Raw genomic sequence first — 25,929 nt, forward strand, 5'->3', positions numbered from 1 at the left:
TTTTTGCCCAACTGTATATTTATCATGTCTGTAAGGCATGTATTCGCTGAGTTCCAGTTTATTTTTGTGAAGCGCTCCTATTCAAGACGAGACAGCAGAAAGCGCATCGTGTATGTTTTCTTTATTTTATCAAAGCACAACGTTTTGTTGATTTTATTGTGAGTGCACACAAATAAAAGTAGACCCTTTATAGTTCTGAATGATGTATTACTCTTACGTTCATGAGCAAAAATTGTGGCGTATCCACTGAAATAAATGCAAGTGATCGTGCTGGCGTCCTGCAAAGCGCACTTTAGCTTCCACTCTCTGCACAAACTATTGGATATAGCTCACAATTTTCTTAGTTTAACGTTTAAACATTGTTATATGCTTGAACTGTTTTATATCTATAGATTTTATGTTAGACAAGTGGTGATGGTTTGAGAAGGCTAAATTGATCAAACAGACAAATATGATCAGCTCACTGTATGCCGATGGCCACTTGGTCGTTAGCCTTCTTTAAAAAAAATTATTTATAACGAACAAAAATGCTCCAATTTAGAACGTTTTCTAAATTAACTTAATAAAAAAAAAACGAAACTAAATATAATCACTTTGCCATTACATACAAAACTGAACTTTTTTAATAGCTGAAACAGTAGAATATGGTGTTTTGGGAGAGGGGGGAAAAAAGACTGGCTCGGGTAGGACTCGGGCTGATAATTCTGATTAGCTGTCGGACACGGGCCGGGCTTGGGCCTAAATTTGCTCTAATTGGCATATTTTCTTTTCAAATTCCGATAACATTGCTATAATATTGTGCATCCCTAATGTAGTGTGTGTCAGTGGGTTATTGTCAATAGTTCTCTGGATTGCTTGATTTCTGATTGATCAGTCGTGAAATTCTGCAGCCTGGAATTGTTTTGTATAATGAGCTCTAAACTCGTGGTTCTACACAGCTTAGTTGCAAATCAAAAATGGGTCTCTGTGTTGTTCTGATGTGTCGTAGACTGCAGGCAAACAACAATGTGAAATGCAAATAATAAAATGCTAAATATAATCATTTTATAGTTATGATAACAGTATTTATCAAATTTTAAAAGGGAGGAGAAAATGATTCCCATATCTTTTGGACCTCAAATGTCATTCATCTAATCATACTACAGCATTTGGCTGCAAATTTGTCACTTAAGACTCTAAAATCAGCTGAAAATATCAAACATGTCTGATCTCCGACAAATGGATAGACTCATAGTCTGAAGCTAAAAAAAATCTGCGTCTGTGACCATCACGATTTTTATTGTTTTTGGTTAACTTTTTATTAAATGTTCTTCCTGAAACAGCAGTAACAAACAAAAAACAACTGTGCAAATTCAGAACCCACCCCAACCCACAGTAAAATAATTTTCACATGGATTCCAGAAAAGATGACAACATCCAACGCTGAATGACACAAATGTATAGTTTCCACACTAGATCCATGCACACCAGAAGTTGAGTGTTCCATCGAGATAATGTCCAGCAAACACACAGTCCAGGTTCGTCTGTCTATTGTGTGAGGAGGACTCCAACGGTTGACTTGCAATTTTTTGCTGCTGTGAGAGCAGCTAACAGTAAACATCTTTGTTGGACGGACAAGGTGACGTCCCAAAAGTCATTCATGAAAAAATGGCGCGGAGTCAATCATATCTCAGTACCCAACAAATATAACAGGTCCTGTGAGAGCTGAGACCAAAAAGATGAGAGAGAAGGGCACTCCCCCAAAAAAACAAACAATGCGAAAGCGTGCCTAAAGATCCTTTGCAAACAGAGATTACCCTTAGGAGAAGATGACCGATTCATATTCAGAAGAAAAAAAAGAAAAAACCTTGAGTGTGATTTACTTTGGTCCAAATCTATCTAGGATATGCAACATTACAGAATTCATATCTGCATTCAATACAGTTTCAAATTTCAATGGATAGGTTGACAAAACAGAGAAAAAAGTAGGACCAGGAGTACATGGGGCTTAAACGGAAAGATATAAAAACAATAGTGGAGAATAGGAATATTTTATGTGTTATTCTACTGTCTGTATCACAACCTTTCTCTAAAATAGTAATATTTAAAGTCTTCCGCACCAATATTAGGACACTCTTGGTTTTAGTATCCGAAGATGAGTGAGATACCACTTCATAAAACTTATTACACCTGTGTATATCCTCCTCTTTCAAATGGGATTCTTGAACTAACACTATATCAATCTTTGTTCTTCGCAAAAAATCCAGAAACCTGTACGTTTGTGAGGGCCATTTAGCCCATTAATATTACAACTTCGAATATTAAGGTCAGTAGGTATCAAACAGAATTACGGCATAGACAAAATACAAGTTTGAAAATAAAACCAGTTGAGTCTATCATTAAACCCCCCCCCACCCTCCCCGTTACCATTAAAAAAAAATATGGTCCGTGGTGTCAACAAAAACCTGCACATTACTGAAGCACCAACATTGGCCCCATAGTCACATATTGACTAGGTAGTATTTCTATTAAAAAAATAAATATATAAATAAAAAAAGGGAGAGAGAAGGAATACAACTAGAAACATAAATAAAATAACATCATAATCAGTAAACACTGTATGCACAATGAAAGCTTCTAGTAACTATGAATTAAGAAGTGAACATTAAAGTGAACATTGAAAGACAGTCACCTAACCATTTAGAGCATCTCTTCTCCGATTAAACCGCAAATGACCAGTTGAAGTTCACTGAGAGTTGGTGGATGACAGGGATCTGAGAAAAACTCTTGCTGCTTCTGGGGAGTGTAGCATTTTAGGTTCACCTTGATTGAGAATGACCTTCAGCGTTGCAGGATAAAGGAGAAAATTCTGGATGCCAGCGTCTCTCATTTCCTTCCTGATTGGCGCAAATGCACTTCTTTTTGCGGTGACTGGAGAAAAATCTGGAAAGAAAGACAGCGTTGCTCCGTCGGATGTTTTCACCGGGGCATGAAGTCTGGCGGCCCGCAGAATGAGCTCCCTGTCCGTGTACCGCAGCAGTTTAAAGATGAAAACCCGTGGTTTAGCGCGATCTGAGGAGAGCCTTGTGTACACGCGATGCACTCGCTCCACTTCAATCTCTTTGCCCGCCAGAGACGGGAGCCACGTCGGTAGCGATCTTTTCAAAAAGCCCATAGGATCGTCCTTCTCAGAACCTTCAGGCAATCCAACCAGACACAGATTGCTGCGCCTATTGCGATCCTGTAAGTCAACAACCTGTTGTTCGAGCACGTCAACGCATCTATCGTGATCTGCAACAACTTTCTTTTCTCTCATCTCCCCTGTAAGAAGGTCCAGTTTAATGCATAGCGACTGAACAACTGACATGTTAAAGAGAATTTGTTTTCCACATCGCTGTCAACTCGGTTCTTAGAATGTCCTCAAAGTGTGTAACAGTGTTCGCCATCTTGTCCATCATATCCCTCATGGTCGGTAACTTGGATTTCTTCTTAATCGGAGAACTCCTGCTGTTTCCGATCGTATGCCATCAGTGAAAGTATTATTAATGAATAAAACTTAAAATAAAACGAAAAAAAAAAAAAAAACTGCAAAAAGGGGTCAAACGTATGGAGCTCTACTCAAGTGCTACTAGGTTCATGAGCACGTCACGTGACTCCACACTATACGATTTTCTATTAAATCTGTCAACTCAAATCTACAGACTTTTGGCACCTTATGTCAACTTCTCTAGACTGTAAATCTGGGCAAAAGTTGTGTAGTGTATTATTAGTGTAACATAGAAGGATTTTTGTGCACACACAGGTGGAACAGCTGAATGAGCAGATTAACCTTCTGAGAGTGAGAGACCACGTCAGTCAACCTCCAGAAGCTGCCACTCCCAAAGGAAAAATACAGGTGTGTGTGTCGTCTGAACAGTGTTTGTGGGACAAAGTTGTACCCAGATGTGAGCTGAACCTGATAAAATCTCACAAAAGTCCTCTTGGGGATGTCCTCATTTGTAAAAAAATCATCTTTAACTTAACTGTTTCATCTCAATGTCTGTGCTTTCAGACACCGCAGACCCCCTGTGGCTTTGGCTCGAATCTGTCTCAGGTGCTGGAGTGTCAGGAGAGAGAGCTGGAGAGCCGACGCTCCTCCATGATCACCATGGAAGTTCTGCTGAAAGAACTCAATGCAGAACGCACAGCTAAGAACCAAGAGATCGACAGATTAAAGGTCATGCTCATGCACGGTCCCACTTCATGTACAGCAAATACGGTGGCGGCCAAAATTGTTAGAACACTTGGCATATTTAAGAGGTTTCAGTTGTGTTTGTTGAATTGGCTATTACAATACCCATAAAACAAACTACCTGCCGAATCTACCTGCGATGGAAGGAATCTGCTGGAACATTAAAAATGATGGACTAGCCCCTCAAAGTCCGGACCTCAACCCCGTCCAGCAAATGTGGGGCGAGTAGGAAAATTAACTGAACAGATCTATTGTACATTCAAAGGAAAGACTTTGGCTTGATTGGCAGAAGGCATGGGATAACATTAGTGTTGAAGTTTTCAGAAAATATATCGACACTATGCCAGAGAGATGTGCTGCTGTAATTGCTGCAAAAGGTGGACATGCCAAATTTTAAAGTTTAAAAGTGGATAAAACAGCATTACTCACTTCATCTGATATTTGTTGTGCTCAGAGAAACCATCTGCATATTTCATGAACATGAGATGAAATCATGTTTTGGAGGCAAAAATGGTCAATATTTTCATATCTGTCAGGTGTTCTAACAATTTTGGCCAATTTTTATACAGTGGTGTGAAAAGGTGCTGGCCCCCTTCCTGATTTTTTATTTTTTGCATGTCTGTCACACTTTAATGTTTCAGATCAAACAAATTTAAATATTAATCAAAGATAACACAAGTAAACACAACATGCAGTTTTTGAATGAAGTTTTTTATTATGAAGGGAAAACAAAATCCAAACCCACATGGCCCTGTGTGAAAAAGTGCTTGCCCCCTAGTCCTAATAACTGGTTGGGCCACCCTTAGCAGCAACAACTGCAATCAAGCGTTTGTGATAACTTGCAGTGAGTCTGTTACAGCGCTGTGGAGGGATTTTGGCCCATTCTTCTTGGCAGAATTGTTGTAATTCAGCCACATTGGAGGGCTTTCGAGCATGAACCGCCTTTTTAAGGTCATGCCACAGCATCTGAACAGGATTCAGGTCAGGACTTTGAGTAGGCCACTCAAAGTCTTCATTTTTTTTTTTTTCTTCAGCAATTCAGAGGTGGATTTAATGGTGTGTTTTGGATCATTGTCCTGCTGCAGAACTCAAGTTCGCTTCAGCTTGAGGTCACCCACAGATGGCTGGACATTGTCCTTCAGGGTTTTTTGGTAGACAGCTGAATTCATGGTTCATTTATCCCAGCAAGTCTTCCCGGTCCTGAAGCAGCAAAACACTTTTTCACACAGGGCCATGTGGGTTTGGATTTTTTCCCTTCATAATAAAAAACTTCATTCAAAAACTGCATGCTGTGTTTACTTGTTATCTTTGATTAATATTTAAATTAGTTTGATCTGAAACATTAAAGTGTGATAAACATGCAAAAAAATACAAAATCAGGAAGGGGGCCAACACTTTTTCACACCACTGTATGTGTGAATCTAGCAACTTATTAAATAATCGTCAATAAATGTTTTAGTTATTATATACTATATTATTTACTCATTGTGTATATTGTCAATTTTCATTGCAGTGCACCCAAAATATTATACTTTTGAGTTTGTTTTTTCTAAAAGTTACTGTGAGGTTCACTCGTACATGTTTGCCTGTGCATCTATAGGCCCAGCTGAATGAAAAAGAAATTGTGCGAATGGAGATTCAGACGCTGTTGGACAAGTTTTACACCGTCCAGAATCAACACAAACCGACTGGCTGTGTGCAAGAGTAAGACTAATTCACTCATGCACTTGTTCATACATGCGTGTTCTGTCCATGCAATTAAACCATTTATTTGTTTTATAGAGATGTGAGGGAGGCCATGCACATTTCTGTTTTGAGAGAACTACAAGAAGAGAAGAAAATAAAAGTAGGTCAAGGCAAAATTGTCTATACTCAATTGTCAAATTACCTTGATTCATGACTTCACTTTTTATTCATTATTTGAGGAAAGGCATATTAGAATTTATATTATGCCCTTTTGAATACAAACATTTATATAGGAGGCCCTGTTAAGTTGAAATTTTTTTGTTTTGTTTTTTCCTTAGAGTGCCCTGATGATGCAGTTGACTGACGCTCAGACAGAGTAAGTGAGCTGATTTTTGTTGAAATCATTTTGGAAGCTGAATGAAAACGGTTTTATTTGTGGTTGAAACCCAATGCTACTTTTGGGCCTATTTGGACTTGTCCACTTCATGCATTTTCTTTGATCAGATGTCTATCCAATTACAAAAAGATCAGGTATAAATGGCCTTTGAAAGGTGGTTTGCAACGCATTCCAGACAAGGTAAAAGCATCTGCTTCCTGAAGCCACATATGTAAATTGTACTCCTACCAAAGCAACACAAAAGAAAAAGGTGCAAGAGCATGTAGGACTTGGTGAAGTGAAGTGAAGTGACATTCAGCCAAGTTTGGTGACCCATACTCGGAATTCGTGCTCTGCATTTAACCCATCCAACGTGCACACACACACAGCAGTGAACACACACACACACACACACACACCGTGAACACACACCCGGAGCAGTGGGCAGCCATTTATGTTGCGGCGCCCGGGGAGCAGTTGGGGGTTCGGTGTCTTGCTCAAGGGCACCTCAGTCGTGGTATTGAGGGTGGAGAGAGCGCTGGACATTCACTCCCCCCACCTACAATCCCTGCCGGCCCGAGACTCGAACCCGCAACCTTTGGATCACGAGTCCAACTCTCTAACCATTAGGCCACGACTTCCCCCATGTTCTTCCCCAATGACTTCCCCGCATGTTATAACTACCGGCTCCTGATAGCAGATACCACAGCGCTATTGCAACTAGAGCCCGACCGATATATTGTTTTGCTAATATTATCGACAGATACATCGGTATTGGCATTGGCGAATATGCCACCTATATGAATTTTTTTTACAGAACATCGGCCTATAACACAGATTAAATGCTTCTAAATGGTGTAATTACTTAGTTTGTCCACCATTGTTTGCTACTGGCGACCCAGGTCAGTGTAGAGATGCGCGGATGAGCTCAAACTTCACCCGAGTCCGCTGCTTCAAATAAATGATCCGCCCTCCACCCACCTGCACCTATATTTGATCGTCACATTACAATGATTGTAATTCTTAGTTTTGCATGATGATATGATGAATGGATGGTTAATTTTTAACAGCAGATTCAGTGACGTTAGATCTGATCTGCGCATCACGGCACGTGTCTGCGGCGCATTACGGCTCCACGACCACTGGAGCTGATCGCGGCCACTCAAGCATGAGTTCTGGTATAAACACCAGCATTGACTATCACATATCCTAACTGCGTGTCTACACCAGACGTGAGCGGTGTGACAAAATACAATAGAACCCATTATAATCAGTGATGCTGTCTACACTGGATGCGGTGCAACACGACAAATCCTGACAGTAAACTGATGTTCTATTTTTGTTCTATTTATGATGTGCTGACACAAAGTACAAATGATTTTCGACCGTCGCTTTGTCGCGTCCAGTGTAGACATGGTGTGTCAGCATAGTTTGTCAGTACAGTCAGTAACGTAGCAGATTGAAAAGTTAGTATCTCTCGGTGGTGGCTTGAGTCTGTTGAATGGAGATTTAACGCTACTTTGTCACCTATTTGAACAGACAGACTCAATGCTAAAGTAAATAAACAACATTGTCCCTGTTTTTTTACTCTCACAATGAGCCTATCATACTCGATTGCTACATTAGTAGGGCCCTATGATTTCCTTGATGCAGAAAACATGGACGGAATCGGGGAATCCAATCATAAAAACTGAATTTACTGTATAACGCGGAATTTCATGGAATTTGTCATTTTTTATGAATAAATAAAAAACAGGTCAGTACACTAAATCAAATCGTGATATAGACTAGTGTCTGTGAATATTAAACTGCAAAAAGACCATTTAAATACGAATCCTCATGTTCATTTGATTACCAGAAAATATTCAACAGAATTTGTAAAAAAAAATATTATTATTATTTATTAATTTTATATATATATATATATATATATATATATATATATATATATATATATATATATATATATATATATATATATATAATATATAATATATTATATTCTGTTTATGTATAATATAGTGTATTCTAATTTGATTTGACTAAAGTATTTTACAGTTTTAGCAAATCGAATAGCTATCTGATGAATTAGGGATGGCTCGATACCATAATTTTAGCTTCGGTATGAAACCAGAATGTAATACATCGGTATCGATACTAAATTGATACCATAGGTGACAAATATCCAGCCTCAAAAGATAAGTGAATTGAAAACAATTGTATTAAAATAATGATAAAAACAGCTTCATATCTTTAATACCTTTGTATCAAACTGTAACAAAAAACCTACAGGGAACATAGGTTACATTTTGTTGTTGGAGAAAAAAAAATATACAACTGAAAAGATAAAAAGATTTGAATATATGTTCGTTGTATTACTTCAGTGCAAACACAATGCAAATGTCTCAATGTAACAAAACATACAGGTACATCTCCAATTTGAATATTGTGAAAAAGTTAATTTTTTTCTTGTAACTTATTTCAAAAAGTGAAACTGTGATATATTTTAGATTCACTACATGTAAAGTAAAACATTTCAAAAGTTGTTTTAATTTTGGTGATTAGAGCTTACAGCTCATGAGTCAAGAATCAGTATCTCAAAATATTAGAATATTTACATTTGAGTTTCAATTAATGACCATCCCTACATCTTTTGTTCTTTGAAACCACAAAAATGGGGAAGACAGTCACAGAGGGTCATTACGGAAAGGTGTGGCTGTTCACAGAGTGCTGTATCAAAGCATATTAAATGTAAAGTTGACTGGAAGGAATAATTTGGGTAGGAAAAGGTGCACAAGCAACAGGGATGACCACAAGCTTGAGAATACTGTCAAGCAAAGCTGACTCAAACACTTGTGAGAGCTTCACAAGGAGTGGACTGAAGCTGGAGTCAGTGCATCAAGAGTCACCACGCTCAGACGTCTTCAGGAAAAGGGCTATCAAGCCACTTCTGAACCAGAGACAACGTCAGAAGCATCTTACCTGGGCTGTGGAGAAAAAGAACTGGACTGTTGCTCAGTGGTCCAAAGTCTTCTTTTCAGATGAAAGTTAATTTAGCATTTCATTTGGAAATCAAGGTCCCAGAGTCTGGAGGAAGAGTGGAGAGGCACAGAATCCATGTTGCTTGAAGTCCAGTGGGAAGTTTCCACAGTCTGTGATGATTTGGGCTGCCATGTCATCTGCTGGTGTTGGTCCACTGTGTTTTCTGAGGTCCACAGTCAATGCAGTCATCTACCAGGAGATTTTAGAGCACTTCATGCTTCCTTCTGCTGACAAGCTTTATGGAGATGCTGATTTAATTTTCCAGCAGGACTTGGCACCTGCCCACACTGCCAAAGGTACCAAAAGCTGCTTCAATGACCATGGTGTTACTGTGCTTGATTGGCCAGCAAACTCGCCTGACCTGAACCCCATGGAGAATCTATGAGGAAGATGAGAGACACCAGACCCTACAATGCAGATGACCTGAAGGCCACTGTCAAAGCAACCTGGGCTTCCATTACACCTGAGCAGTGCCACAGGCTGATTGCCTCCATGCCACGCCGCATTGATGCAGTAATTCATGCAAAAGGAGGCCCAACCAAGTATTGACTGCATAGAAATGAACACACTTTTCAGAAGCCTTACATTTCTGTTTAAAATATCCTTTTTTATTGATCTTATGTAATATTCTAATTTTCTGAGACACAGAATTTTGGGTTTTCATTATCTGTAAGCAATAATCATCAAAATTTCAAGAAATAAAGGCTTGTGTTATTCTAACAGTCAAAGTACTATTCACAATCACGTTATTTCTCTCTCTCGGATTGTTTTCAGATTTCAGACTCGGATAGCCAAAGAAAAAGTGTTAAATATAAATCTGTCTCTCTCGCTCTCTTGGCTGCTTCATATTAGCGGTTGGCAGAAACATTCCCTCCATATTATTGATGCTAAAATTAATATAGCAAAACTCTTGCTCAATTCAAATTCAATTAATATTTGATTGTATGAAAAGCAAGTGCATATATTACGTGACCAAAACTTCACTGGTTCTAGCGTGTGCACATTTGAGCTTACTGTATCACATCTGTATGTGCATTGATCAGTTTTAAATTAAATCTGAATTTATGAATGATGCACTCACCCGGTTTGTTCACCTTTATCATCTGTTTTGTATGCAAAGTAATGCCATATTTCACTTCCACTGTTCTCTTTATTTATTAATTTCAGGTGCGTTGATGGTTTCATCTGTTTGATCCGTCGCGTTGTTCTGTTGTCACATTTACACATTTTCTACTGCTTGTTTCCTGGAAAAACTGGCTTTAGCTCAGTCCTTAAACCTGCAGGTCTGCACAGTTTGCACTGGAAGTACTTGACGTGGCACGTTTCTTTCAGTCGATGAGCAGCCTGTTTTGAAAAAATGCAAAGCTTCTCCACAACCACTACCACCTCCCCCCCCAATCCAAAAACATTTTTTATTCTATTATTCCAAGTTTTTCCATTCCATATTATGCATTTAAATGTGTGAATTGCCATCAAATTCATATTACACACTAATCCTATTAAACCGTGTGTGTGTTACAGGCTGCAACGTAATGAAACCACCCTTGTCCAGTCTCAGACGTGTGTGCAGGAGCTGACCACTGAGCTTAGGAACCGCTGCCTGGAGCTCCGGGATCTGCGGCAGAAAGACCATCAGCAGGACAAACTGCAGCAGGTCAGAGAGAAAGCAACGAGATGCAGCATGATCCGGGTTTGATGGTGTAAAAGATGCTGTAGACAGTGAAAGAATTGTAAAATGTGCAAATGGTAAACTTTCCTGATGCAAAGCAGTCGGGCCAATTTAAACATTCAAGTGATATAAAACATTCAAGCGCAGATAGACGCAAAAGATTCAGTACTCGCACACTTTCTGATAGACTCAGGGGTTCGTACGGATGCTTGAAATCCTCAAAAATGCTTGAATTTTAACGTAGTGTTTTCAAGGTTTGAAAAGTGCTTTGAACCGCTTGAAATAGCAATTGCATTGGTTTTACAATAATTAGCTTTATATACTGGTAATATATCTTCACTTTCCTGCAATGAAACTAAGTACATCATTTAATAAATTGGCACAATAATATTGTGTATCGTCGATCTCACAGCCTGATAATAGGATGATTTGACAATTGAGTATATCACTAGGGATGCACCGAATGTTCGGCAAAGACTGAATAAATTGTACCAAACAATGATGTGGCGCACTAATGCAGCAAACATGTCGGCAGTGTGGAAGCATTTAAAAGACGCGAAAATCATATGCACCGACAGCGAGAGACTGTTTAGTACGGCACTGCATGTCTTCAATGAGAAGAGGAAGAGTGGCTGTTGCTGGTTATGAAATTGCAAAATGGCAATTAAATAAACTGCAGAACGTTATGTTTTCTAATGCACGCACGAACTGCATGCATTCAAACAGCGCTGCACGAGCTCGCGGCGCTATCTGCTTGTTATCCTGGGACAGGGATCAAAGTCCAAAGCAAGAGAAAATCTGTACTGAAACTGTGTTACTCGTCAATTGCTCAGTAACATTTTTATGAATTTTTTAAATAAAATAAAAACAACAATAATGATAATAATAATTACAACAGCTCTAATACGTTTATTATAACATTCACACATAGTGTTCAAATTAGGATATATATATATATATATATATATATATATATATATATATATATATATATATATATATATATATATATATATATATATATATATATATATATATATATACATTTTTTTTGTACGATTTAAAATAATTATCTTCTGCTCAGCAAGGCTGCATTTACTTGTACAGTAAAAAAAAAAAATGCATAACTGATTCAAGAAGGGGGTCTCAAAAATGGCCAAAACCTATTATTCTACTTATTAATTTAAAGTTAAATTGTGCTTTGTTGGTATAATGTTTGCTATGTTAAATGTTCAGTGTTTAGTAAATATTTTTAAATTGTTGTTTTGTAATAGATGTGTTTCTTTGAAAAGCAAGACAAATCAGTAAAAAGCACATTTTGGCTATTTAATTTATGCGATGGTGAAAAAAAATTGTCAAAATGCATGGGGGGAAAAACCCCCCGAAAAACCATGTTCGGTATTCGGCCCGGTATTTAATTTTGTTTGGCTTCGGCCAATAATTTTCACTTCAGTGCATCCCTACATATCGCCCAACAATACTTTGGATAAAAGCCATGCATTATTACTATGAATCAGGCTGGTGCTACTACTGCTATCTTGTGCCCTGCAATAAACATTTACTCCTACTCTTTTATTTGATGAGGGGGGGAGAAAATCAGCCAAACATGTCGACCAAAAAAAAATACAAAATCGGCATCATAATTGGCCCTCAGCTGCCCTGATTTCTAAATATCGGCATCGGCCAGAGAAAAGCCCATACCTATATGAAATGTTTTGCCACTTTTACACTTATTAATGTATTTTGAATGCACTATTTATTTTTTATTTTTTAATTTGTTTTGTTATGCATGTTTATTAAAAACAAATTTTGTAATAACCGATTCTTCCAGACCTTTGATATTGATGATAGATTCAGATTTGGACCTTTAAATGTAGACTTTGAGAAACCCTTGTTTTTTATAGTTACATTTATTAAAATTATTAGTTAAATCCGGCCCTGAATATACGGTATCTTATGTTATAATTCTGAATAGTGAGGGAACACTGCCTTTAAGTGCATGTAAATGTAAACTCCTTCATTTTAACCCTAGTGGTGTCTTGCAGGAAATCGAGGTTCTGAGAAAGCAGGTGGACCATCTGACCGAGGAGAATGGAAAACTGTTGGGTCATCAGAACCCCAAGCAGAAGATCGAGTACCTGGTCAAACTGAAAAAGGAGATCACCAGACTACAGGAGGTCAGTATGAACATACAGTCTCCGGTTTGAGAAGGTTGTACACGGTTAAATAGGAAAAATCATTACACTTAAATTGGCAGCTACACTTGCTACACTTAAACCCTGCCGGTGGGATATCGATTCACAGGGTAGCCGAAGAAAAACTGCATAAACAGAACAAACCAGAATTCGGCCTACATAGACGAGAGATTGTTCGAAGAGGTTCGAAAATATCCTCAATTGTATTCTTTCATGCTACAGTTATACAAAGATATTTATATGGGTTTTAACTCGTGGCGAGAGATTGCGCAAACACTGGTCCCGTTAGGCCAGGAGAGGTATTGCAATTTGGCGCAAAGTGCATGTGTCGAACGTCAGCGTACGAGTCGAATTAAGTATACTTTGCAAGGCTGTGCGCTAACGTACGTGTAAAAAAAATATACTTTGGCCTAATTGTCACTAATTAAACAAGTATATGTTCAGCTAACTGTCAGCCTCTTACATGTGTGCTTCTCATAAACAATTAGCGGATATGCATATGAACAGCCTTTTAATTAACGGAGTAGAATAATCATGGCTGATAATAAATGCAAATGTAAAAAAATAAAATAAACTGGACGCAAGAACAGCTGTTATTTATTGCCCAGCTGGTTAATGAAAACGGATATAATCAAAGGAAAATTTGGAGTTGGGATTAACCTCCAAAACCAAAGGTGGTGCCTTTAGGTCGTTATCATCAAATGTTTCTAAAACGTTTGTGATTAATCTGCCTCTGAACAAACAATCCAAAAATGGCTGTTGCTGGCAGTTTTAGTCCTCTTCACTTCTAACCTTTCACAGATTTAGGAGCTAGTTTTAGTGCTAAAATGCTTTGTGAAATACTCTTAAAGCTGAAATTTAGGAGTCCTAATTTTAGGACTGACACACCCATTATTTTTAAGATTTTCTCCTAAATCGGCGAGTTATGGGCTGCGTTTAGCCTTAAGATGTTTTGTGAATATGGGCCCAGGACAAATTGGGACCCTGTGATATCATTGTATTAAATATGTAAAGCCCGAGAGACACTGCAAGATTTTGATGAAAGATTGTCATCGTGAAACAATTGTAGTGATTTCTGTGATCGTGGCTCCTGTGTCGTACAGTGAGAGGTTCAAAGACGGCCGTTGTCACGGTCTTGCGACCAAAGATAGCCTACGATACAGTATGATCATCGTTTGCTGCTACGAATCCAAAACTACAACTGCTAAAGAGTGATTTATCTTGCTCACCATTAGCGCATGCTGATGACGTTTTATTCTTCTATAGTAACATGTCATATCATACGAGCCAATAGGTATCATCATCATACAGTTTACACACACGTCGTAGCCAAGTTTATTAGATCCATGTCGCAGTGTGATCTTATAGGATTGATACAATTGTGCAGTGTGTAGAAGGCCCTAGAGTTTATCTGTAAGCTTGTTTACCCCAAAACATTTCACAAAAGAAACATTTTTTCCAAAACAACTTAAAACCATATTAATTCTAAGAGACATTTTAAAATACCTCGTTCTACAGAAAAAAAGCTTACAGGTTGGAAGCAACAATTGATGACATTTGGGTTTATTTAGTCACAGACTACAGAAAGTGCTTGGTTGCAGTTTTGGCTGATAATGTGGGTGTTGAGGCTGGGACACACCAAACCGACTTCACAGAACTAGAGGCGACAAAAGCCGACGGCGTTGTCGCCTCACGTCGGCAGCATCAGAACAAAAAGCTGTGCTTGAACACACTGCTCAGACTACAACTATAAAGGTCGTTTCACACGGAGCGTGATGCGAAAAAGCGAGGCGACTCGCCGACAAATGTTGTGAAACTCGTATAAAACTGCTCAATATACAGCATTAAATTTAAGATAAACAACTTTTGGTTCTTCATCAGAAACACCAATCAGAGTGTGGAGTAAACCGGACGGTGCTCTTCAGATCACATTCAGTGGAATTACTTTATCTATAGTATATCTTTTATTAGTATATCTATCATTTAAAATGAGAAACTGTTTGTTTCGTATATCTGCGTTGATCTCATATATCCTTGTTTCAAAGCAGTGCTAGCTTACCATTTTGAATATCAGTTGTGTTGATAACTTTCTTCATTTTAAGCGGCTCATGTAATGAAAGTATTCACATATTGGAAAGCCTGGGAAAGATCACGTATCATTAGAACAGTGTTCTGTCTGAGCCGCCTGCATTTACTTACTGGTTCTCATCACTTTCACTTTAATTCTCGAGCACTGACTCGTTCGCTAAACTGAACATCCAATCAGAGCTCTCACTCGTGCTGATTAAGAGCTGACCGTCGGCGTGGTGTGTCCCGGGCTGAACAAGTTATTGACTCGTATTATAAATGTTCCATTTGTTTCCATTCATTCAGCTGTAGACTTTTTGTTTTTTTTTAGCTGATTCAAGTAGAAGTGACTGTTAAAGCATCTCTCTTAACTCATTCATGCTCCCAATATGGGGGACGATTTGGCAATCTAATGACTTGCTGTTCTGGGATGTTATCAAATCTGTCTTTGTGTTTTCAGGAGAATGGCAAACTCAGGCAATGTCTTCACATGGAAGAAAGTCCTAACAACACAGGCCTATAACATACTCGCCCTGAACACGCTTGACCTTAAAACTAAATTAGATTCCATTATTTTAAATGTTTTAATGAAAATTTTGGATTTGTCTGTTTATTTTTATGTTTGATTGTGTCATTATCAATTTTGATTTGATTTTTTAAATTCCCTTTTCTGTTCTAAATGTTAGCTCTTTGTATACAATTTATTAATTGTAATTATTTTTTTATGAAATTAAAGCAACTTCAAAAAAAAGGTGTACCTACTATTTTCGAGGAGACAAGTTATGTGTCTGTGTGTGTGTGTGTCTGTGGGGCTCTTTAATTGACAGAGCCATGCAGCCACATGCATGGAAGTCCCAATTATCATCTTTTTTTAATCTGTTTCTGGTCATTTTGAGTTGACCAGAAACTCATCTCTTAACCTTGCTAGTGTCACAGTGTGTACAGAGGCACTGCTTTACTGTAGTGAGATGTGACAATTTAAAGTGTTCAGCTTCAAATGTGCAGTGATGCGAGAAGGCTGCTAATATTGAGGATGTGTAAAGTTGTCTTGTTGCTCACTGGAACAACTGGAACTATTACAATTTACCTCGCCGCCTCTGCTTTGAAAGGTCTGTAATGTTATATGTTACATACAAGTTTAGGAAATAGTTAGCAATTATATACTTTTACAGTAGTTAACTGAAGTGACCTTAGAGATATAGGCTAGAAAGAGTATAGCTTTATTCCATGTGATTTAAGAGTACATGGTTCAAAAGAGAGAAATTTGTGTGAACTAGACACCCTGACAAAAGCGGCCAGTAATATAAAATTTGTAATTCCTGAAAGATGTACTGCAGAGGAGTACAGAAGTAATATCTTACAGAGTGTATTGCTATTGTAGAGAAGCTGAAGTTTTCAAAACTCATATGTGATTGGACGACTCGAAGTATCCAGATCGGAACGAGAGCCAATCACAGGCGGTGAATACATAGCCCCGCCCACCGCTCCGTGTTTGAACGGCATCAGCCGATATGAAGCTTGCTTTGTATCAATTCCCGCTCTTTTTTTTGTTTGTTTTATATAAAACAAATGACAATATTAAAGTGAATGAATTTATTAAGGAGTATACAAATCAACAGAGTAGAAAGGAGAGCAATGAGGATTAGATGCTTTGTTTTTCTCTACTGTTCTGCCAATTTAATTTCTGCTCCAACTTAAATATCATTGAACTGAATTGATTTAAAAACTAAAGAGAACAATCAGATGGCAAAGTAAACGAAAATGCCATGTAATACAAAAATAAATATGCTCTCATTCTGTGTAGCTTTGAAGGAAACACAACGTTACTAGCTCCAATTTAGAGAATCAGTTTTCGACTTTAAAATATGGAAATACTTAATGTTACAGTAAATAGACCAACAGTTTCGCTTGTGTATAAAATATTAATTCACGTGAGTCTTATCAGTTTTTCACCGAAAGCATAAAACAATAACATTACTTCAACTCTTTGTGTAACAGTGTGGGTGGCTCTTAAAAGAGCCGTTGTGTTTCTGGTAATACGGACGTGTTTATCCTCCGAAGCCGTACAGAGTGCGTCCCTGTCGTTTCAGAGCGTACACGACGTCCATGGCGGTGACGGTCTTTCTCTTGGCGTGCTCGGTGTAGGTAACGGCATCGCGGATCACGTTCTCCAGGAACACCTTCAGCACACCGCGGGTCTCCTCGTAGATCAGACCGGAGATACGCTTGACTCCGCCGCGGCGAGCGAGACGACGGATGGCGGGTTTGGTGATGCCCTGGATGTTATCCCGCAAAACCTTCCTGTGCCGCTTAGCGCCTCCTTTCCCGAGTCCTTTACCTCCTTTACCTCTTCCAGACATGGCTAAGATACTTCTTCTACAAAACGAAGACTAATGTGTGCCGCTACATGCTCCGGTAGGCCTTTTACATTTGCTTACAGGACCTAACTGAAACCAGCCCCGGTCACTTGGCGCGCACCCCCACCCCCGCTGTTTAGAGCAGGAAATAATATGGTTTGTAACCCCAACCTTGATCTAACAATGTCTGTCCTGTTTCTCGTATGAAACTTAATGTTTCAAAAGGTTTCTAATCTGGCAATGATTCATATAAGATCATATCTACATAATGTTTACATGAATTTGACAGACGCTTTGACTTTCATATCATCATCATTCATTATGGCTGTCTAGACCAGAGCCTCCATCATTTGAGATTGTCATTTATTGTTTTAATTACAAGTTTAAATGTATTTCTATTTTATATTGTTGCAATTTCTAACAACAATAGCATTACGTAGTTAGGTATTTTATTATATTTTCAGTTTTCTTTTGTTTTTAGTTTTTAGTCGAGGTAAAGTCGAGGTCATCATCCTCGTCTTAATACACTCTTGATTTCCCTACATATTTACAGTAACAACAAAACCGAAGTAAAAACTATGACTAAACCAGTGATAGTTTTGACAATTTACGAATTATTAACTTACATTTATGAAACTGCACTTGGAGTGTATTTTTTTATTCATAGAAGTGTGCGATTGCAAAAGTGTTTAACGTTTAGCGTGTGCATTCCTTGTAGTAACGGGAAACTAAAAATAATTAAACGAATAAAACTAGCGTTAAAACAGACAAACTTCCAAAAAAGATTAAGGCAGTGTTACCTTCTACGTTATATTTAGCGCTACAGTCGAAACGCTCTCGTTCAGTGTGATATAGGTGGCTCTGAAAAGAGCCTTTGGGGTTAAAGACTTATGAAACCAGGAGTTTAAGCGCGCTCTCCACGGATGCGGCGGGCCAGCTGGATGTCTTTGGGCATGATGGTGACTCTCTTGGCGTGGATGGCGCACAGGTTGGTGTCCTCAAACAGACCGACCAAATAAGCCTCGCTGGCCTCCTGCAGGGCCATGACAGCGGAGCTCTGGAAGCGCAGGTCCGTCTTGAAGTCCTGAGCGATTTCTCGCACCAGACGCTGGAAGGGCAGCTTGCGGATCAGCAGCTCGGTGGACTTCTGATAGCGACGGATCTCTCGCAGAGCCACGGTGCCGGGCCTGTAGCGATGAGGCTTCTTGACGCCGCCGGTGGCCGGTGCGCTCTTACGGGCGGCTTTGGTAGCGAGCTGCTTCCTCGGGGCTTTGCCGCCGGTGGATTTACGAGCGGTCTGCTTGGTTCTTGCCATCGCTGCGATGCACTTCTTCCTCCGTTCTACGTAGAAAATGTCGCTTTATCTCTTACGCGTCTGCTTTTAAAGCATCATACGGCCACGAGCTTATGGCGTCATAAAGGGGCGGAGGCTTATGATTGGCTGATGTGTGACGTCTGCGCAAAAATGCTAGCCAATGACTGCGCAGCTTCTGTTTGCGAACGGGGCCGTTTGTGTGCTTTGTCCTGTTTATTACTTTAGGCGGCAAAAGTCCCTTTCAGGGATTTATTAGTCTTTGTTTAAACCTCAAACACAATCTTTACAGATTTCATAGTAAAAGTCGTGACGTATTGTCAAGTATGGTGACCCATACTCGAAATTGGTGCTCTGCGTTTAACCCATCCAAGTGCACACACACAGCAGTGAGTAGTGAACAAATGCACACACACACACCCGGAGCAGTAAGGTTTAATGTATTCATTATGAAATATTAATTTATTATTTGTTTTAATCTTCAGCTGTTGATGGTGTTAGTAATTATCGAAACACAACGGTTGTAATATATTTAGTTAATAACTATTTCTTCTCTGGTATTATGCATGATGTGTAGTTACTGATGAAACGAACAGAAAAGTGCTCTCTGGTAGATGAAGTGGGTGGCTCTTAAAAGAGCCTTTGGGTTTGAGAAACAGGAATCTGCTTATTTGGTTTTGGCGGGTTTCTCGGTCTTCTTGGGCAGCAGCACGGCCTGGATGTTGGGCAGCACGCCGCCCTGAGCGATGGTCACTCGGCCCAGGAGTTTGTTCAGCTCCTCGTCGTTACGCACCGCCAGCTGCAGGTGACGGGGGATGATACGGGTCTTCTTGTTGTCCCGAGCGGCGTTTCCAGCCAACTCCAGGATCTCAGCCGTCAGATACTCGAGCACAGCGGCCAGATAAACCGGAGCACCGGCACCGACGCGCTCGGCGTAGTTACCTTTGCGGAGAAGCCTGTGAACACGACCGACGGGGAACTGCAGCCCAGCTCTGGAGGACCGAGTCTTAGCCTTTGCTCTGGCCTTTCCACCGGTTTTACCTCTTCCGCTCATTGTCGATTAAGAAACTCCTACGTTTGTAATGCAGAAATGATAAATCTGGGAGCCTCGCTATACTGTATTTAAAGGAACCTGCTAGTCGCCCATTGGTTTAGAGTCTTGTAATATTTTAAACCAATCACTGAACTTCCCTCCAACACCCACCGCCAAAGCCACGCCTCCACAACTGGCTTTCAGATTGTGCTGCATTTTAGACTAAGCTGAACACAATTGTGATGGGGGTTGATATAAAAAAGGGGAAGTTTATAAAACCTTTTTTAAAAAAAGAAAATAAAAGTCAATGCAAAAAAGCATTAATTTCTAAACCTAATTAATGAGCCATTAAAGCTGTTCATATCAACAAGCGTGAATAACTTTTCCTTTCCTATATATTCAGTCAACATATAACATTGCGACTCGAGGTAAACTCAGATACAGTCTTACAATAATATAATAGTCAAACAGGCTCTTTCTTTAGAGTTAGTGGTTGGCTCTGAAAAGAGCCGTTGGGGAATAAAACAGTAGATATTTATCTCTTCTTGGGAGCTGCCCTTTTAGGCTTGGCAGCTTTAGGCTTTGCCGCCTTGGGTTTGGCAGTCTTGGCTTTTTTGGGGCTCTTGGCTGCTTTCTTGGGCGCTGCCGGCTTCTTTGCCTTCTTGGGGCTCTTCGTCGCCTTCTTAGCGGCTGCAGCGGCGGGTTTCTTGGCCTTCTTGGGCGATTTCTTAGCGGCGGGCTTCTTTGCCGCTGCGCTCTTGGGTTTCTTGGCAGCAGCGGGTTTCTTGGCCGCGGGCTTCTTCGCTTTAGGAGCCGCTTTCTTGGCCGGCTTCTTCTTGGTCTCGGTTTGCTTCTTGTTGAGCTTGAAGGAGCCGGAGGCGCCGGTCCCTTTGACCTGCAGCAGGGAGCCTTTAGTCACCAGGCTCTTGATGGCGAGCTTGACGCGGGAGTTGTTCTTCTCCACGTCGTAGCCGCCGGCGGCGAGAGCTTTCTTCAGCGCAGCGAGGGACACGCCGCTCTTCTCCTTGGACGCGGACACGGCTTTGACGATCAGTTCAGCGACGCCTGGACCTGCTTTCTTGGCTTTAGCAGCGGACTTCTTCTTGGGCGCTTTGGCCGGCGGAGCGACAGGAGCCGGGGCTGGGGCGGTTTCTGCCATTGATACGAGCGGATTCACACTCTTTCAAACACTGAGTTCAAAGATGAGTGTCACACCAGCAGCGCTGCGCTCTTAAACAACACATGAGAACCTTATAGACTCAACCCGCCGCTCTGTGTCTGCGCGCCTCTGCGAGCTCCTCGCGCTTGTGTTTTCTTCTCCTACATTGAAGGGTAAACTCGAGTATTAAAACAGTTTGACGCAGTAAAAACGAAACGAACACCAAGCAGAGGCTCTTGGCTTTCTTTGGAGACTGAAATACGCGAAGAAGAAATGTTTGTTGTGCCCCGGTCAGATCAAACTCAAGGCGAGCATCAGCGACGGAACAAAGCCGCGTGTAAATCTAATGCCTTGTTTAAGTGGAAAAGTTGATAAAAGATTAAAATCGTCCTCTGTGTGTTTCAGAAACAGTTTGAAAGTGAATATAATGTAATGAGCATCAGTGAAGGGCGTGTGTATTGTTTCATACAGCTGTTGTTTTGGGCAGCTTGAAGCACAAACACCCGGAAGCTTCGAGTCTGTGACTCATGTCTGATCAGCAGACGATATATTAATAATCAGAGGTGCACAGTAATGAAGTACATTTACTTGAGTATTGTACTTAAGTACACTTTTGGAGTATCAGCACTTAACTCACATGTACATTTAGTCATTTAGCAAACGCTTTTTCTGGAAATGTAAGACTTTATAACTTCACTACTTTTAAAAGACAAATATCGCACGTTTCGCTCCATTACATTTCATCTCAAGTCAATATTATTTGTATAGTGCTTTTAACAATGCAAACTGTGTCAAAGCAGCTTTACATCGGCTTGATATAAAGCTGGGTGGCTTTATATCAGCTTTACAGTAGGTTCCCAAAGTAGAAAGTCGTTACTATGTAGCAGCTTTGAAGGGTGATTTTATTTTTGATTTCTTCTTCTCTAAAATGTGATTTTTTTTTTGACAGCCTATCAGTAATCACTCTTCTAGGGTTAAATGAAGTGATTTCCCAGCATTTGTTTTTCCCAGCAGTTGCAAATGTGATATTTATTTACAACAATTCAATAATAGGTTAATATTGTGGTATATATTAGACACAATATTGTATTGAATTAGCAAAATTGTGTAAACAAAATATTTACCTATAAAGCCCCAGAACAACTGCTGCGTTTCCTAACAAACCACAAGTGTATTTGTTTGACTTGAAGCAGCACTTTACAGACCACGTGTTTGACATCAGAGCGATTGTCAAATAAATCTTGCTGTTTTTTTTTTTTTTTAAAGTAGTGTTGCTCTTGTAAAATTTATACAGCGAGTTGTGTGGATGGGTTTTAAAGCAGATTTTTATTATTATTATTATTATTATCAGTCTGTATTTACAGCAGTTTCACTGTCCTCTCGGTTTAAATGTGGATGAATGGTGCACGTAGATGTGTTCTGGCTCTTCTAAGCTCTATCATTGCAGTCAGCGAGTGTTTGTGTTACACAGTCCAACATCAGATAAAGTGTGTGAATCCATAAAACAGCATGCCTCACAGGCTCCGGGGGATGAATTAATAATTTGTGTGTTTGTTGGGTCTGTGTGCTGTGCACGCGTGAGACTGTTTCTGAAAAATGCACTGTAAAAAAAGATTGTGATTTTAACGGTAAAAGACTGTAAAAATGGTACAGTAAAAACCTATTAAATGATTAACAGTAGCCTACGTTTCCTTACTAGTGAATAACTGTAATAGATCTAACCTTTTCTTTCGAGAAAGTAGCCTCAGAGTCGACACACATAGTCTGCGTCTGAAACCAAACCCTAAACCCTCATTCACTAGTTCCTACATTAGTTCACTATATAGTCCACTAGACAGAGTGATTGAGAACATATGAGTGAATTCAGACACTGATGAACACCTGCTGTTAACAAACACAATCACTGAAGGAAAGAACAAGAAACAAGACTACAACTGAATTACAGCCACAGCCTTAGATGAAATCAACTGAAATAAAACAGCAGAGGATGATTAAACAAATCACACCGGTGTGACTGTATCAAATATAGAAAATATAAATTGGCTGTTTTTTGTCTTTTGAAAGCTGCATTCAAAATCCACTTGGCTCAAAAAATCTGGTCCATCACTTTGAATGGGCATGACGCCTCTGGAAAGTACAACACCTAAAATCTCAGTAAGAGCTTTTGTACACACATGACAGAAATAAAGTCAAAGTGGATAGTGATAAGAAGCTGGTGATGCTGTTTTTGGAGTCAATTTCCTGTTGTGTTTTGTGGGTCACCATTGCACTGGAGAGTAGATCCTCTGTTTAAGTCAAGAACGGACAGAGAAATACTGATGTTATGCTGCATGTTGCGTTGTTTAAACGCAGTAACTGTGGATTAACTGTTGCAGTGAGAATCTCTTCACTAATTTTAATCGTGCATTTATGTGTGTTGTTATCTGCAAAAGATTTGAGTTGGATTGATGTTTTTAATGACTTTGCATAAATTAGTAGGTTTTTCTTCGTGGACTTAAGCAAAATAGTTCTCAAATTTTTCACGGTAAAATTCTAGCAACTAAAGCTGCTTACTTTATTTTACAGTAAATTTAACAGATTTTTTTTTACAGTGTGTGCTTTATGCTGGGCAGTATTTATTTATCTATATCCTCAGTTGTTCAAATTGTGGTAACCGAATATGGTTTTAATGATAATTAAAATATGAAACGGAAACGGTAATACTAACCGTGCAGAAATTTTTCATGATTTATCGTAAAACCCATGTTGTGCCGAATTCTGACCCCAGCCAGATTGTCTTTATATTCCCTACAAACATCCAGTAAAGACAGTGATGTGGTCAGGAACGAGATTTAAACATTCTCATGCAGTGTATGTTTCATTTATAGGCAACTCGAAGCGGAAAGCGCTTTCGTGCAGAAAGTCTGAAACGGCCTAGAAGTACTAACTTACGAGTCGTCGACGTGCAAGAATCCAGCTATTCTGATGTTGATTCACATGAACATTTGATTCTGAATAATGCAGTGCTAGTTGATAGCATTTATTATACTTGGCAATAGATATGCTACTAAAATATATCTTCTGTGTTGGGAAGGTTACTTTGGAAATTTAATAGTTTTTAGATTACAAGTTACCCTACTTAAAATGTAACAGTGTAACTTTTCAATTGCTTTATTAAAGTAATGTAACTGATTACTTTTTGATTACTTTTCTAAATTCCTAATGTTTTCAACTGTTAATCACTTTCAAACATGTAAAGCAGACAGGGTTAACCTTACAGTAGTGCTCAACACCGATTACTGTCGGACTTTCAAATCCTTCATCACTTGAATTAAGATTGTAATATTTAAATTTTAAAGGAGACATTGGAGGCCAAACATCTTCATTTGCATATAAATGTGTCTTGGCAGTGTGTAGACACAACCACCCTACAATGATAAAAACAATTAAAATGATAAAAAGCCCTATTTTTAATCCCTCAAAAACCTAAACAGTCTCAATTATCAAACCATTTTGAGTTTGGAGTGAATAAGCAGCGCTCTCTTCCACCTTCAATACCACGACTGAGGTGAGACCCTTGAGCAAGAACCGAACCCCCACCTGCTCCCCAGGTGCCGCAGCAAGGCTGTCCACTGCTCGGTCAGATAATAGGGTCAATAAACAACTATGACTATATATATATATATATATATATATAAATAATAAATAAGTTGACTAAAACTTAATATGATAAGGTTGACTAAATATGATAAAAAAAAACAACTCACAAGGACATTTAACACAGGACTAAATTGAAAAGCTGACAAAATTAACATTACTGCTGAGGATAATGAAGTCATTTATTCTAACTTCGATTAGTTGTAGTAGTTGCACTTTAGTTATTAGGGCATGATCATAAGCTGTTTCAGACCTATTGCCAGACTGAAATCAGATAGTTTGCCTATTATGACTCAAATGCATTGTCCTTTTTTTCTTCATTATATCGACCTGTCTTATAAAACGTTGTAAAACGTTAATGTAATAAATATACAATGATTGTTTAGACTATTAGTTCTGGTTAACTTTTGATTTGTGTTGGCTGCCTCTTCAGCAGAAGCTAATGTGTTTGTAAATATATCTGCTTAGGTGCAAATGTTTTGAAAGTGCTTTATATATGGATGTTGATGCCCCATCAGCAGATATAAAGTGCGTCTCTATAGGCCTATATATCCATTAATTACCCATCACTTCGATCGGATCACAATAGAAGAGGGAGACACATTCCCGTTCACACCTGGTGCTTTAATCCGTCTCTTCTGTCTGCTTTCGACCATTTCTGTCCTGGTTTCTTCTGAGGGGATGCCTGGGCTTATTGTGATCGTTTGGTGTAATTTTGTAAGCTCGAGCAATTCACATAGGCATTTTTTATGGCTATTTTAAAATGTTATATATGAAATGTTAAATGTTATGTGTAGCGAGAGAGGCTCAGGCACGATCACAGATATTTGCGTGAAAAGGGGGGGGGGGGGGGGGGGGGGGGTATTATTTTAATTTCGGTTATAAGGATAGGAGTAGGCTAAGACATCATTTGAAACTCTAAAAATTATGTTTTTATTTATGTATTTGTTTGTTTTTACCCAAATGCTGGGTTCAGCCTGTTGGGTCATTTTATTGGCTTGTTTTTAATATGTTTTACCCAGGTGGGTAGTTTTTCTTTAACTAAGTTGCTGGGCCATTTTTAATGCTGGATTATTTTTTCCCCAACCACTATATTGAGCTTGTCTCCGAAGAAAAAATCCCAGCTGAGTCAGATCGCGTGTTTTTTGAGTCCTCTACAGTTATTGAATTTATATATTTTGTTACTG

At 39.2% G+C, this 25,929-nt stretch overlaps 5 protein-coding genes across 5 annotated transcripts in view; 1 reads left to right on the top strand and 4 right to left on the bottom strand.

The window, feature by feature from the left end:
* LOC306866671 (kinesin-like protein KIF15-A) overlaps positions 1-15,989 on the top strand; it is a 60,625-nt gene extending 44,636 nt beyond the window's left edge. Inside the window, exons 28-35 of the mRNA XM_079411952.1 lie at positions 3,782-3,874; positions 4,031-4,195; positions 5,811-5,914; positions 5,993-6,056; positions 6,235-6,272; positions 10,836-10,968; positions 13,029-13,160; positions 15,706-15,989. Of these exons, the coding sequence (XP_079268078.1) occupies positions 3,782-3,874; positions 4,031-4,195; positions 5,811-5,914; positions 5,993-6,056; positions 6,235-6,272; positions 10,836-10,968; positions 13,029-13,160; positions 15,706-15,768 (792 nt within the window). The 3' untranslated portion in view covers positions 15,769-15,989. The remainder of the gene's footprint in view (positions 1-3,781; positions 3,875-4,030; positions 4,196-5,810; positions 5,915-5,992; positions 6,057-6,234; positions 6,273-10,835; positions 10,969-13,028; positions 13,161-15,705) is intronic.
* An 842-nt stretch (positions 15,990-16,831) lies between these two features.
* LOC306866695 (histone H4) lies at positions 16,832-18,203 on the bottom strand. The gene has a single exon (XM_079411977.1). The coding sequence runs from the start codon at positions 17,603-17,605 to the stop codon at positions 17,294-17,296; it is 312 nt and encodes a 103-aa protein (XP_079268103.1). The 5' UTR covers positions 17,606-18,203; the 3' UTR covers positions 16,832-17,293.
* On the bottom strand, positions 18,095-18,953 carry LOC306866681 (histone H3.2). The gene has a single exon (XM_079411963.1). It carries the CDS (start codon positions 18,915-18,917, stop codon positions 18,507-18,509), a length of 411 nt encoding a protein of 136 aa, XP_079268089.1. The 5' UTR covers positions 18,918-18,953; the 3' UTR covers positions 18,095-18,506.
* A 628-nt stretch (positions 18,954-19,581) lies between these two features.
* Positions 19,582-19,968, bottom strand: LOC306866688 (histone H2A-like; the record flags this gene model as incomplete). The annotated part of the gene is made up of 1 exon (XM_079411970.1): positions 19,582-19,968. One exon carries the CDS (start codon positions 19,966-19,968, stop codon positions 19,582-19,584), a length of 387 nt encoding a protein of 128 aa, XP_079268096.1.
* A 514-nt stretch (positions 19,969-20,482) lies between these two features.
* On the bottom strand, positions 20,483-21,106 carry LOC306866678 (histone H1-like; the record flags this gene model as incomplete). Its single annotated transcript, XM_079411960.1, has 1 exon — positions 20,483-21,106. One exon carries the CDS (start codon positions 21,104-21,106, stop codon positions 20,483-20,485), a length of 624 nt encoding a protein of 207 aa, XP_079268086.1.
* Between the last annotated feature and the right edge of the window lie 4,823 nt (positions 21,107-25,929).

The sequence above is a fragment of the Barbus barbus genome, assembly GCF_936440315.1.
Source record: "Barbus barbus genome assembly, chromosome: 48".
In the NCBI taxonomy this organism is placed as follows: Eukaryota; Metazoa; Chordata; class Actinopteri; order Cypriniformes; family Cyprinidae; genus Barbus; species Barbus barbus.

What these genes read in the sequence shown, in the direction of transcription:
- LOC306866695 (XM_079411977.1), bottom strand. Translation starts at nt 17,605, where the DNA reads ATGTCTGGAAGAGGTAAAGGAGGTAAAGGACTCGGGAAAGGAGGCGCT.
- LOC306866681 (XM_079411963.1), bottom strand. Translation starts at nt 18,917, where the DNA reads ATGGCAAGAACCAAGCAGACCGCTCGTAAATCCACCGGCGGCAAAGCC.